Source organism: Zeus faber (genome assembly GCF_960531495.2).
Source record: "Zeus faber genome assembly, chromosome: 12".
NCBI lineage: Eukaryota > Metazoa > Chordata > Actinopteri > Zeiformes > Zeidae > Zeus > Zeus faber.
In genome coordinates, this window is record NC_137196.1 from 25888487 (window position 1) to 25903065 (window position 14579).

The 14579-nt window shown below is 44.4% G+C and overlaps 1 protein-coding gene across 1 annotated transcript; it reads right to left on the reverse strand.

Annotated features, from left to right (window-relative positions):
* Positions 1 to 1203: 1203 nt before the first annotated feature.
* LOC307237724 (neuropilin and tolloid-like protein 1) lies at positions 1204 to 13018 on the reverse strand (the record flags this gene model as incomplete). Its single annotated transcript, XM_080010487.1, has 10 exons — positions 1204 to 1753; positions 2291 to 2435; positions 2932 to 3045; positions 4727 to 4955; positions 5269 to 5396; positions 5910 to 5951; positions 11163 to 11411; positions 11574 to 11708; positions 12367 to 12426; positions 12991 to 13018. 10 exons carry the CDS (start codon positions 13016 to 13018, stop codon positions 1204 to 1206), a joined length of 1680 nt encoding a protein of 559 aa, XP_079866613.1.
* Between the last annotated feature and the right edge of the window lie 1561 nt (positions 13019 to 14579).

Genomic DNA, 14579 nt, shown 5'->3' on the forward strand with positions numbered 1-14579 from the left:
TGGTCGCAAGTTATATCTCACCGACAGGGATAGATGGACAGTTAACATGATTGTGGTTAAATGCCACAAATGTACAACCTGAAAAATGACCCGAGAACTGAATGAGCACCCCGGTGACCCAGCCGACGCACACAAACACACCACGCAGGAGTCATTCGGTCCAGTAATTGCGATACGTGGCGATATAACGGCCAATAAACACCATTTTACAAAACCAGCTGCGTCCTACGATACAAACACTGTTCTCCCATGATGTTCCCGCGCTCTAAAACAAATCCAAGATTTGTTTCAGGAACCGCAGGCCGACACTGTGGCCTCTCCAATCACCTGATCTGAACATCATTAAACCTGTATGAAGTCCTGGAGCGAGGACTGCAAAGGAGATGTCAACCTCCTTCATCCCTCAAAGAAGCAGAGCCGTGTCCTCCGTGAAGAATGGCGCAATATCCCGCTTTTGCACTCCACTATTTACATTACATTTAGCAGACGCTTTTATCCAAAGCGACTTACAATTGTTCAAACGCTGACGGACGCAGCCATCAGGGGTTAAGTGTCTTGCTCAAGGACACTACAGCATGCTAGCAGGAGGAGCCTGGGCTCAAACCAGCGACCTTTGGATCACTAGACCACCAGCTCTACCGCCTGAGCTACCATCCCCACTATATCTTTACTTTTATGACAGCATTCAAAGCACTTCAGCTGCCCCCGAAGGCAAAAGGAGACCCTACTCCTCATCGGGGCCTTGATAGTGATACATTTCTACACGTTTCCATTATTTTATCCAACCCCTGTAGGCCCCAATTCGATTTTGTTTGTTTCATAAAAAGTGACGATACAATTAATCTTGCAACTATCCGCTGTGTTCAACACCACACTGAGTGCACCATGTCTCCACGGTTTTGCAGTCGTATATATAAGTACAGTGTATTCACCCCTTGCGTTATGTCTATTCACATTATGTGCCAGCATGTGAAAGGTGTTTGGGTTTTAGCGCATTTAAATCCATTGTGTAGAAGCAAGTGAAGCAACTCACAGACCAGACACAACTTCAAAAAAGTTACTATATAAAAATCAATGAAATAAATCTTGGTGCTCTCGATTTAGTGCCTTTTTCTTTGAACCTGAGCTGATATGTACGTAACTTGGGTTGATGGGAGAAAGTTTTCCTTTCATCCTCATCATGCTGCTGTAGTAACCCCCCGATCAAAAGTCATTAGACATTGAACGGTGGACACTCTGCTCCATCCCCGACAGGCCGTGGTGGAGCTGGTGGGGGTGGTGGACGCGGTGATGGCTGGTGGTGGGACCGCCGTCCATCATCAGGCCGTCCTCCTCGTCGGCCTCGCAGCCCTCCGCCCCGTCCTGGGAGTAGCTGTGCTTCATCACCAGGATGCTCCTCCTGCCGGCGGGCGTTGCGTGGTGCGACAGGTGCGGCGACTGCTGGGCCGCCAGGGCAGGCATCAGGGGCGAAGGGGGCGCCGCGAACCCGCCCCCATCGGCGGCGATGGTGGCGTCCCTCGTGCTCAGGTTGCTGCGGCTGCCGTGCACGCTGCCGTGCACGCTGCCGTGCTGCGAGCCGCAGTGGTGGTCCCGGATGCACTTGGAGGAGGAGCGGCGCAGCTTGTGGAACTTTTCAAAGTCCTCGGCCACGGCGGGGTCGGTCAGATCGCCGGACGGGGCGCGACGCAGCGTGCAGAGCTCGTAGTGCGGAGGCTCGAAGCCCGGATGGAGGAGGGCGGGGTCAAAGTCGTCTCTGAGGACGGATAAAGAAGAGTACAGTACACAAAAACACACATACAGAATTATTCAAATATTCATGATGGTGTGCACAGAAACGATCCGTTAAAACAAAACTGATATGAGCTGAGAAAGGATGACGTGAGGTCAGTTTGAATGGATGGTGGATCGTTTTTGTTTTCTCCGGTATTTTACAGAGAACCACGTTTCCCCAGGGATCAGAAATTACTATTATGTGAAGAATTTTTTGAAATTAGGTCAATATTAAAGAAATACACATTGAAATAAAATGACTTATTTTTATAGGGTGCTTGTTTGATACTCTACCTGAATAAATACAAAGCTAATCTTTTTTCAATTTAGAGAACATTTTAATTGTTAGTGTAGTTTTCGTAGTGATTATTTTGCCACTGTATAAGAGAGAAAATTCCATTTCACACAGCTGAAACACATTCACGGGTGCAATGCAGTTAGTCGAAATTGCAACCCGTTCTCCGGGCAAATTCAACAACTAAAACCTACTTAAGATTGTGAGAATGTCAAAATGCCAAACCTGCGGATGATATATTTCTTGCGAGGTTGTTTGATCTGGATGATGACGGAGATGATGAGGAGGATGACGACCAGGCCGCAGGTTACTCCGATGATGGTCAGATTGGTGTGATCCAGCGTGTCCAGGATGCTGGCTTTCCTCTTCTCTGGTTAGGGGAGGACAGACAAACGCTTGGTCCAGTCACTAATGTTCCAGTCCAGCGTCTAGTTCACAAAAAACTACATTTTCCACTGGCTCTCCGGGCCAGTAAGTTGTAATTGAGGTGCTTTTCCAAATTCTAGTATTCGCAGTATTCATGTTTAACATATTTGGACAAACCCAATAATGAACAAATATATTGTTCATACTCTGTGATATTACTAATGGGACGCTCTACAATGGCTATTAAATGACAAAGGCAAGTATGGCTGGCGGAGGTTGAGCATTTAGATATTCAAGCAATAGCAGAAAGAAGCAGACCTATAGGAAAAAAAGTATTACTCCAGCCAGCCCTGGCTGGTACTATCCAACAATATTCTTCCAATATCCAATATTACACTCAATTTACATTCTGCATGGATAGCGTCCATCCCGTGCTTAGAACGCCAAACAATTGATGCGCATTTGTTTAAATTTTTTCCGGGTGTGAGGTCTCCGTGTACCTTTGCAGTGGTTCTCGTCCCAGGGGTAGACACAGTTCTGGATGCCGTTGCAGACCAGGGTGCTGTTGATGCACATGTTACTGTGGCAGAAGAAAGTGTCTCTCTCACACGGAGCTGCAAAGCAAACAAACCAAAAAAAAAGTCAGAGGTACGAGTTTGTCAAGGGTTAAATACAAAATAAATATGATAGTGAGTCAAATAATGAAATGGATGGTATGGAATGAAAAAGCGCTGAAGCGTTGATGTCTACTGGCATCGCAAATTGTGCACAACGATGAGCCGGCCCTGTATCAGATACAAGCCGGGCATTCCAGACACGAGCTTGTCATTATCACACAAGTGACAAGGAAAATGGCAAAGGTTTATTGGAGAGAAAAATGGAAAATACACAGATAAATGGTTCTAGATGCGAGAGGACATAGAACCGAGAAAATGATCATCTGAAAAATAGAGCCAGTAAATATTAACGAGAGAAAACAATAAAAAAACAATTTTACAATGTGTTTCCTCAGCTGATTAAAGCAGAAAAAAAAAGATCAAAAACCTTTGCCAAATTGTTTTACTATTAATTAAAGTGCTTTAACTCACTGTTATTTATTTTTGCATTCAGTTATACTTATGATATACAGTATATCATATATGAGTGATGTTTGGCCTCTGGGATTCCATGTCCTGTATTACATTTTCATTTGCCTTCATCAACAGCATGGGTCTCAAACTCGCGGCCCGTGGGCCAATTGAGGCCTCCTACTTGACATCAAAGTTTAGCGCTAGTGCGGCCCGCGCGTTTTTCTCACACGCACTTTGTTGCCGAGTCGTTGCGCGAGTCGTTTTATACTTTTTTTTTATCACTTATGGACCACCATGGCTCAGGCTCGTGACAGCTTCCGGTGGTGTTTGTTGAGAAGTTAGCCAATGCAAATTAGCAACGTTAGTCACTTGGTTGAAACGTGATTCCGGAGTGAAACCAAGTGGAAGGAAAATATATCCTGTCACCTGGTGCAAGGTACAGAGGACTTAGGAAGTGGGCAAACTCCACAAGAGTAATGGGTGACCTAATAGAGACAGCAGAGTGTTGCAATAGAAAGGGAAATGAATAACATGGATAGCAAATAGCATGAGATGGGCGACAAGAACAAAAGCCAAATGGTGGTTAGATCCTGAATATTATAAAGAAGAAGTTATAGATTATTATTACAAGAGAAATAAAGAGCAGGAAAAAGGACACATTTGTGCGATTGTAAAGGAAAACAAATTTACCAAAAACAATTTAATCACAAAGTGCAAGAAATTAAAAGATATAAAACACGAGACAACGCACTTGATGTTAAGAATTAAGGCAGGTGGAGTAACATGGACATATCTGTGTGAAAAGCTCTTCTCCACCATGAACTTTAATGAGTCAAGGTACAGGTCCAAACTTACTGATGAGCATCTTCAAGCCATACTGAGGGTCTCAACTGCTTCCTCCCTCAAGCCAAATGTGGCTCAGCTGTGTCAGAGGCAGCGCTGTCAGGTCTCTGGCAGCAAGGAGTAGGTAAGAGAAGCCTGGGTTCTGAAGAACCCTTCATGTTCTAAACTGTTATTAATAAAGATTGAGAAGATTGGATTGGTTGTACTTTTTTTGTGGAATACTTGATGCGGCCCAGCCTCACCCAGACTCTACCTCCGGCGGCCCCCGGGTAAGTTGAGTTTGAAACCCCTGATCAACAGGGTGTAGAGCTTCGAGACAGAAATGAACTAATACGCTGTAAAAAAATGAATAAAGCAGATAAAAAATAGATAAAAGTCTCACGTTCATGGAAGGTGGTGAAGAGGATTCTGAATCTGCTCTTCCTGCTCCCCTCGTCCGCCCACAGTCGGACCACGCCCACGGAGGAGACCAGCATCACGTCGTTGGCCACCGTGGAGCAGAACTTGTTCTTCAGGTGTTCCACCGAACTGCTGCCGTCGTAGATGGCCACGAAGTTGCGCTTGCACTCGTTGGAGTTGTGCATCTCGTACTCCAGAAAACGCATGTAGATCTGTGTGGAGTGGAGGAAGGGCGGAGCGGAGGTGGGGGTCCAGGTAGGACAGGTTGGATCGGGGGCATAATGGTATCACGAGTGTATAAAAATGTCATATGAATGCGGACACTACGCTTACTTTTGGACATCTAAAAGTGCGGGTTTTTTTTTTTTCTCCAAAAAATACAAAAAACGCCTCCATCCATGACTCATCCAGGTCACTTGGCGTCTTGTCAAAATGGTGGAGACGATTGATGGAGATTCATTTAAGATTAGTGAAGTGACCTGAGATTACCGATTACTGTCAACCAAGACACACACACATGCGCACCCTCGCTTTGGGCGGAGCCCGGATGTACCAGCGGCAGTCCACCGCCTCCGTCTGAAGGGCTCGGCTTTCTCTGGCGATCTGGAGCGACTCCACGAAGCCCTCGGGACCGCTCAACTCAAAGTCACAGACTGTGGAGAAAGAAAAAAAAAATTACCTTTGTACGAAAAGCTAACAGGGACGGCAGCATCAGGTTTAAAAATGAACCCAGGTTTGTTGCACAACCGAGACTATGTGTTTGATGAAGGCATGACTGCCCATAACTGGGCAGCCGGACACGAGGGCAGATGTTCTCTGGGGTCACCAATTATACACGTGGAGTCGTGAAAATGACATTGAATGACATTGGAATATAACATAATTTCAATACAATCCATTTGGAGCTACCCCCACGCTCCATGATATAAGAAAAGTAAATAATGCGATACCGCAGATCTGCTCTTTGACCAGAAACGCTGGTTTTCTAAGTACGGTCAGAAAAATTCTTATTTCGCCTCATTCAATTGCAATGCACACAATTGGCTCCAAACTAATAATAATAAAAGGGGGAAAAAATAACATTTGTCACACTTTCTAATTACTGTTGTGGTCATGGGCCAAAAAAAAAGGTTCAGAAATAAAAATACCACATATGCCATACTCACGTGGCAGCGGTGCCAGCGCCCCCGCATCTCTGAACTCAGGATCTAAAAGAAAAGCACAAAACAGTTAAATCCATGTACTTTCTAAGCGAGTCTATAGAAAAATGAATGTGGGAGAATTCTAATAGGGGCTTCCCTTCCGAAATCTCTAGGTTACCCTGCTAGTAGAGCTTATCCGGAACTTCTATTCCGGTTGGAACATCCCAAACGTCGTCCCAAATGACAAAGCTCTGCTTTGGAGTGATTACAACATATTTTTTTCTCTAAAACCTGTCTTTAAAAACTCCCGCTGTCTGTTTTTTCTTCTTTTTTTTTTTTTGTTCATAATTGCAGACACAGGATTTTGGGGTAAAGTAGAAAATCTTTCGGTAATACCGCAAAATAAATAAAGAAAAGCACTTGTGCTGTATTAATAAGAGAAAGAAAGAAGGAGAAAATGAAAAAAACAAGCGCACGGCGCGCGCTGGCGCACACACACACTCCCATACACTCATGAAGGTCACAATGGCTCGCATTAAGCTCTGTGTCTGCAAGCTCGCCCAACACCCTCCATTCAACCTGACGCCCCTTCAGGGAAATCAAATAAATAAGTCAATGAATAACATGTGAGACCAAGAGGAATGAGAGATTGTGCCCTAAACCTTTGTGCTGATAAATCTACTATCTAGGTGGATTATTAATCCCAGTACACTAGCTTAGTCCAGGACAGATTAGACCGATGAGATGAATAAAACATCACATCATCCACCACATCTTTAAGGACCTTTGTGTACTTTGAACAGCCATTGGTAATGAAACATGGAATCAGTTGCGTTATTGATTACTTAGGAAGTCACTTAAGTAATCTTTCAAAGCACATGTACTTTTACACGTCATAGAGGGTTTTTTGTTTTTTTTATACATTTTCGTATATACTTTGGTCAGTTTGAACTCTCCCTCACTTCCCTCCGTCAGGTTGGAACTTTCACGTCGGACCATGAGGCCTGTCTCTCACTTCACTGACCGTTGAAGTTCATAAAATTTGGGTATCTTATCCTTCCCCCAATGGCACGTCTTCATACTTATGTGCAAAAAATAAAGAACCCCGATCATTCCTATTCAGAAGAATTAACACGGGTTTGACTGAAAGTAACTGATACTCGAGTAACTATTTGAACAGATACTTTATTACTCTTAAATTTTACTCATTTTCTTTTGTTATTATTATTCTGAGAAAATATCTTTAATAAAGTCTTTCCAAGGTGGTGGAGAATCGTTGTGATCCAAGCAGCGGAGTCAGTCACGAACTGCTGAACAGCTGAGGTTAAACTATATCTTAAGCAGCCTGGGCTCTTTGTTAATCCGCTCAAGTTTATTTTTTAGTTTTTTTTTCCGTTTTCTACTTTGGCTCAGAACAGATTATTCACAGCCCCTCCACCGCGTGTGCGTGAGCACGCGCATGTGTGTTCGCTTCTTTGCATGGATGTGCATCCATATGCAAAGACAAGATTCATAAAGGCTGATTTACTGCAGTGAATACTCTTCTGAAACTATCCAGCCTGGAATAAAAAATAAGTCATTCCAAATGACAGTAAATGAGGCTGGTTGGTGTGTAAGGGATGGCTTTACAGGCAAAACAACCGGTCTCCTCAGGTTCCACTTGGACACAGCCTGCTCTGACCTCTCCACCTCCCGAGGATCCTCACGATCCCCAGGTTTACGCTTCCCTCATGCTGCCATGATGGTTAATTCAATCTCCTCTATTCGGTTGTGATTGCGATTGTCGCAAAATCATCAAAGCATCCAGTGTTTTTCAAAATAACATGCATGTGAATCCCTCTCTCTGTGGTTGTGACATTATTGAGATTAAAAATTTGAACCTTCATTTCAATAATCCAAAAATATAGACAATATGATGATGGAGGAGCCGCATATGTTCAGGCTTGTAAATGACGTAGCGTAATGCAAAGTGATGTAAACATCCTAAACTCTAAACCCTACACCACTTGATTTAGTTTCTTGAACCGATTAGATGACATTATGTGACATTTCCAGCTCTCGTTGAAGGATTCAATTTGGTTTTCAACCGATCAAGATGGGAGAGAGCTTTTCTGAGCTTTATACAAAACTTGATCCATACAAGGAAAATAACCAAAATGATTCCTTTAAATATAAAATGAATGACCACATGTTACTTGCTCCCGGGACATTTGGGCATCTCATTAACTTAGCATTCTTCATGTCTGTTATATATTGTTATGTATCATATGAAATACGTTTAATTCTTTGGACAGATTTTCATTTATCTCTTTGCAAGTTAAACTTTATTTATTTATATATATATATACTGATTTACTGCAGTGAATACTCTCCTATATATATATATATATATATGTGTGTGTGTGTGTGTGTGTGTATTCCTGCGTTACATAATACTCACTGTGTTTGTGTGTGTGTGTGTGTGTGTGTGTGTGTGTGTGTTTGGGGAATTAATTCACTGGTGATGAGTAGAATTAGGCAGGAGATTAACATTTGGCAGTAAGGCATGAAGGACTCATTACATTTGATGTAAAAACTTCCTTTGTAAAACTTCCATTTTAAAATAAAAACAACACGTTATGCGTACTGCAGTTCTCAAACGTCTGTGGAGGAATTTCTTCTGCAAGATCGGTTAGGTTTATCTGCCCGCTACAAGAAAACAAAAACTAAGAATATTTAGATAGATAGATAGATAGATAGATATTTATTCTGCAGAATAAAGAAAAAGGTTCAGTACTGCTCCAAAGCAGTGTTCTGACCAGTCTACCCCAACTTCTGACCAAGAGAGTTTTTTTTATACCAAAGAGAGGTTGTGTGCCATTGGTCGGATGTCATTTACAAGACTGTGCCCCTCAATTGTCTCCCCGGGTGTTACCCTCAAGCAGTGATTTAACAATCAAACTCCGCTCACAGGTACAATCCTACTATGCCATACAATGCTCTTTCAAGCCCCCTGGGGTTATCCTTATCTCCATACAAGGTTGAATGAGGATGGAATGTGATCTGGTTCTTCAATACTACAATTGACATTATTGAGAAAGAACAGTCTCTTTACATAAACTCTGGGAGGCTCCTTAAAAACCCAGAGGTAATGTTTTAAAACCCATGTAATGTACGAAAAGCTATTGTCCTATGTAAAACATGTGAAAACATCACTCAAATAGTTGATCATATGCATTTTTCTCTCACACGTCTTAATCGAATACTTTCTGAATTTCCCCCCAATGTCTTATGCTATATCATCTACCTTATCCGCCCTCTCTTATCTCATCTTTCAGTGGCCGACCAAATTCACTCAAATAGGAGAAGGAAAGACAGTGAATAGACACCAAAGAAGGGTTGTCAAGAGGCACACAGGCAGACAGACAGACAGACAGACACATAGATGATAGATAGATACACACACACACACATGCGCACGACACTGTATATACGTTCATGTACACTGCGGGGCCCATGGGTTGCCAAGACTCTCCACGGCGGCTCGGGAGCAGGACCACGGACAGTGCCCATTCAAGAACAGGCTGAAGTTGGGCGTAGTTCTCCGTAATCAGTACCACGACCGGCACCTGACGCAGCCCTGGAGGTGAAGCAGCTCTCGAATCATCACCAAAGCACTAACATGGAACGTTGGCTCACTCTGGGAGTGAGAAGCTGCAGGCAAGGAGTGAGCGAAGTGAGTGAGTGAGTGAGTGAGTGAGTGAGTGTGTAAGTGAGTGAACTATGGAGATCAACCATTGGAGGAGAGAACATCCCGAGACAAACGAAAGGCGCACAGCTAGGTGAGGGGATGATCGGGACCAAGACTCTGTTTGTGGTGAAGAAATTCCGTTTTAATTTAGCCCTTACTCCCTATCCCCCACAGTTATAAATAAATCAGTTTTTGTTGCATTCTACCATATCTGGTGAATGAATCCACAACCCACCACTGCCTCACACAGCAAGAGAGTCCACAATACACACATGCATACACACATACATACACAAATATACAGTATATACATACATACACACATTCATACAGAAATATACCGTATATATATATACGTACATACACACATACATACATAAATACAAACACACACACATACTGTACATACACACACACACACATACACACATACATACATAAATACAAACACACACACACACATACTGTACATACACACATACACACATACATACATAAATACAAACACACACACATACATACTGTACATACAAACACACACATACATACATACATACATACATACAAACCAACATACATACATACATACATACACACACACACACACACACATACACACACACACAAACATACATGGGTGAAGGGATTGAGGGATGATGCAGATTAATCTGTTCCCATCTTCAGAGTAGGTGGCCTATAAAAATCTGCTGTGAATAAACTCTGCCCGGGTCTCCCTTAAGCTGCTACCGCAGGTCAACACTGACAAGCTGTATTCCCCTGAAGACAAGCTTTCATTAACTCGCCTTTGTGTGCGTGTGTGTGTGTGCACGTGTTTGCGCATGCGTGTGTGTGTGTGTGTGTGTGTGTGTGTGTGTGTGTGTGTGTGTGTGTGTGTGTGTGTGTGTGTGTGTGTGTGTGTGTGTGTGTGTGTGTGTTGTGTGTGTGTGTGTGTGTGTTTTTGTGTGTGCCTATGGCAAATAAAAAAAATCCCCTCTCCTGAGCTGAGGCCGCTGTCCTGAGCTGAGGCTGGTGATTCTGCGCGGCCGGCCCCAAGCCAGCTCATTCTCAATGACATGTAACCTGATCCTTGCAGTCTGGCGAATAAACGTCTGGACTCTGCGGCGACTTGAAATCCATCATTGTTCAAGTTCAAGCTCTTTTGTTTTTTTGTTTTCGTTTTTCACAAATTTCCCAACAACAAATTGCCCAACAACAAATTGCCCAACAACGCAAAAGTGTTTGCGTTGTTAGGCACCTTTAATGCATTATATTTAAAGGCCAACTGGATGAGTTTCCATCGACAAACAGTAGTGATGCAGGTGAATCAGATTCTACTTTTAAATGCAGGAGTCATGATGTTCCTGTCAGCAATCATCGAAATTTAGCATGAAAGTGCCAATCCATGAGATTGTTTTGTTAAAAAAATCCTTCAAGCTTCCATGTTTGACAACGTTCTTTAGCCGACACGTAGCTTTTTAAGAGACAGCCATTCAATTGATGCGGCGTGCTGTGCGTGCTCCTCTACTTGCCTCTCCCGCACTCCTCACCTTTCGTGAAGTTGTATCGGGCCGAAAAACCGATGGCCTCCAGCTCACCGTCGGCCACAAACTTGATATAGAGGTACCGCCCACTGGAGCGCACATAGGAGGGGCTCTGCTGGCCGCAGTAGCGGCCAATGATGGGCGAGAAGCCGAAGGGGCCGTCGCGAACCTCGATGTGGTCGAACTTGCACTCCCAGGACGGCTCGATGGAGTACTTGTCGTCGAAGAACAGGTCGATGCACTCACGGGGAGACGCTGGGGAGAGATGCAGGGCGAGGGTGAGTGACTGTGTGTGTGTGTGTGTGTGTGTGTGTGTGTGTGTGTGTGTGTGTGTGTGTGTGTGTGTGTGTGTGTGTGTGTGTGTGTGTGTGTGTGTGTGTGTGTGTGCGTGCGTGATGGGATGGGATGACGTGTCACCTTCTATGATGTAGACACACTCCCTCTCAGGCGGATATCTCTCGGGGTAGTTGGGGGAGGTAAAAGAGCCTCCGCTCGGCTCCTTCACCCAGTCTCCACACTGGCCGGCGGGAGTCACCCCGGAGTTGTTCTTCACTAGGAAAAGGGAAACAACAATACCAGATCAGCTCTGCGGCCTCAAGGTCTGCCGTGTTATCCATCTCCGGGAGGCGTCACTCTGGGGGCCGGGAGCGGCTTGAAAATAGCTGCGAGATCGGCACGTTTACCCGCAGAAGCAAATCAAAAGAAGAAAAAAATAAAAATAGTGAAAATACTGCATTTACAACCCGCCTGCCGAGCAGCTTGGTGGCCGCGGGAAAGGGAACCGTGCTATCGTCCACAGCCGGTGCTTGACCACGCCCCTTTGTCCGCCACAGTGTGAAACCGAGGGTGTTCTCGAGACATACGACTAGTTGCCACGGTGGGGTCCAAGGACCTCTCCGCTGCCTTTTGGGCTTTCCTACGCGTTCTATTTTAGAGCCTCGGTAAACACATGCAAGTTGCAGCTCCCCCTCCCTGCTGATGAGGTTTGTCACTTCGAGAATGTTTTGAGAACCGCTGTTGGTGCCCGGGCGACGGGTGTCGTTCCAGTCAGGTGAGTAATTGGCTTTAAAGTGCAATACATGTCTCAATTTAACCGCCTTGCAACCAGGAAAGGCAAACCCAACTAGAGTCCAACCAGGAAATATTTACTGTTTGTTTGTTCTTATTTATGATTATTCGTGTGAATTGTCATTTTGTTCCCTCTGGTTACCTTGAGCTTTCTTTTTGGTTGTTGCTTCAGACAACTCAGGCATCAGGCTTGCAACTAACACTGTGAAAAGAGAGGAGAGAAGAATGGAAGACAAGAGATGCGAGGAGAGGAGAGGAGAGGAGAGGAGAGGAGAGGAGAGGAGAGGAGAGGAGAGGAGAGGAGGAGAGGAGAGGAGAGGAGAGGAGAGGAGAGGAGAGGAGAGGAGAGGAGGGGAGAGGAGTAGGGAGGAGAGGAGAGGAGAGGAGAGGAGAGGAGTAGGGAGGAGAGGAGAGGAGAGGAGAGGAGACGAGAGGAGAGGAGTAGGGAGGAGAGGAGAGGAGAGGAGACGAGAGGAGAGGAGAGGAGTAGAGAGGAGAGGAGAGGAGAGGAGAGGAGAGGAGGGAAGGGGAAGGGGAGGAGAGAAGAGGAGGAGAGGAGGAGAGGAGAGGGATAAGAGAAGCAAAATGTTTGGCCAATCATCAGGTAAAACAAAGATTGAATATGTAATTCAGATACTACCTCAGATATTACGTCAGATATTAGTTCAGATACCTCAGATACTTCAGGTAATACTTCTGATACTTCAGATACTACCTCAGATATTACCTCAGATATTACTTCAGATACCTCAGACCTCAGACTCACCGACTGGCAGCAGCAGTTTGTGCAACATGGTCCCGGAGGATGCACCGCCTCTCTCTCTCTCCCTCTCTCTCTCCCTCATCTCGCTGTCGCTGCCTCTCTCTCTCCCTCGATTATTTCCATCAAATCTTTCCCAAACTGAATCAATCACATCCAACTGGTTTCTGCTCCTGACGGATCCATCCCAGGACCAGATGTGAGGGCGCACAGCAGTGAGATCAAGCCACATCCAGTTCCATCAGTTTTGTGCAGGACGCGCTGTGAGAGTCAGAGGATTATAGGCTCCATCTGCTGAAAAACCTCCACAACTCTGCTCCACCTTTGGGAAACATAATCCTCTAAGAACATGCGGCTGTTGAAATTGGTAAGATTATAAATTAAGGAGAATTTCGTTTTGTGTAGGCCAAGGGTTCAAAACTTTTTTGCCCCTCATTATCCCCAAAAGTATTACATATGTATTAGGTATTACTTATCTGCCCATAAACTGTTGTGAAGATTGTGTGGACAGCTTAATTACAATGGAAAAACAAGAAATGTAACTAAAAACCAAAGCAACAAAATAAATCACAACAAACTTCAAAAATCAAAACAAAGTAAAATTGCATACTGCCTAAAGAATCAAAATTGTGCTTTCTTTTGGAAATGTATATATATTTTAACTTATGCCAAGTGTATAAATATATGAAAAGGCAAATAAGTGTAATCAGGATCTGCCTGAGTATTCACCTACAGAAAAAAAACACTTGCACACTTGAGTAGAAATGTTGTACTTTCCCATTTGCTACTGTTTGCCACTGAAAATGATATCAAACATTAGTCACAATGAGGTGTCTCAAGTGTTGAAAGAAGAGGGAGGAACACAGGGTGACATACAAGAGTGGAGGAAGCTGCACACAGGTGGACTACATCTTATGCAGGAGGTGCAATCTGAAAGAGAATAGTGATTGCAAAGTGGTGGTAGGGGAGTGTGTTGCTAGGCAGCATCGGATGGTGGTCTGTAGGATGACTCTGGAGGCCAAGAAGAGGAAGAGAGTGAAAGAAGAGCCAAAGATAAAATGGTGGAAGTTAAAAAAGGAGTGTTGCATGCAATTTAGAGAAGAAGTAAGGCAGGCAATAGGTGGTAATGAACGGTTACGAGTTGAGAGTGTGTTGAGAAGCTGGAAGGAGTACTTTGAGGAGTTGATGAATGAAGAAAATGAGAGGGAGAGAAGAGTGGATGATGTGGGAATGGTGTATCAAGAAGTGTAGCAAATTACCAAGGGTGAGGTGAGAACAGCATTAAAGAAGATGAAGAGTGGAAAGGCAGTTGGCCCAGATGACATACCTGGGGAAGCATGGAAATGTTTAGGTGAGATGGCAGTGGTGTTCCTAACGAGACTGTTTAACACCATCCTGGAAAGGGAGAGGATGCCGGAGGAGTGGAGAAGAAGTGTATTTGTACCCATCTTCAAGAACAAGGGAGACGTACAGAGCTGTAGTAACTACAGGGGAATAAACTTGATCAGCCACAGTATGAAGCTGTGGGAAAGGGTAGTGGAGGCTGGGTTAAGAGGAGAGGTGGGGATCAGCGAGCAGCAGTATGGTTTCATGCC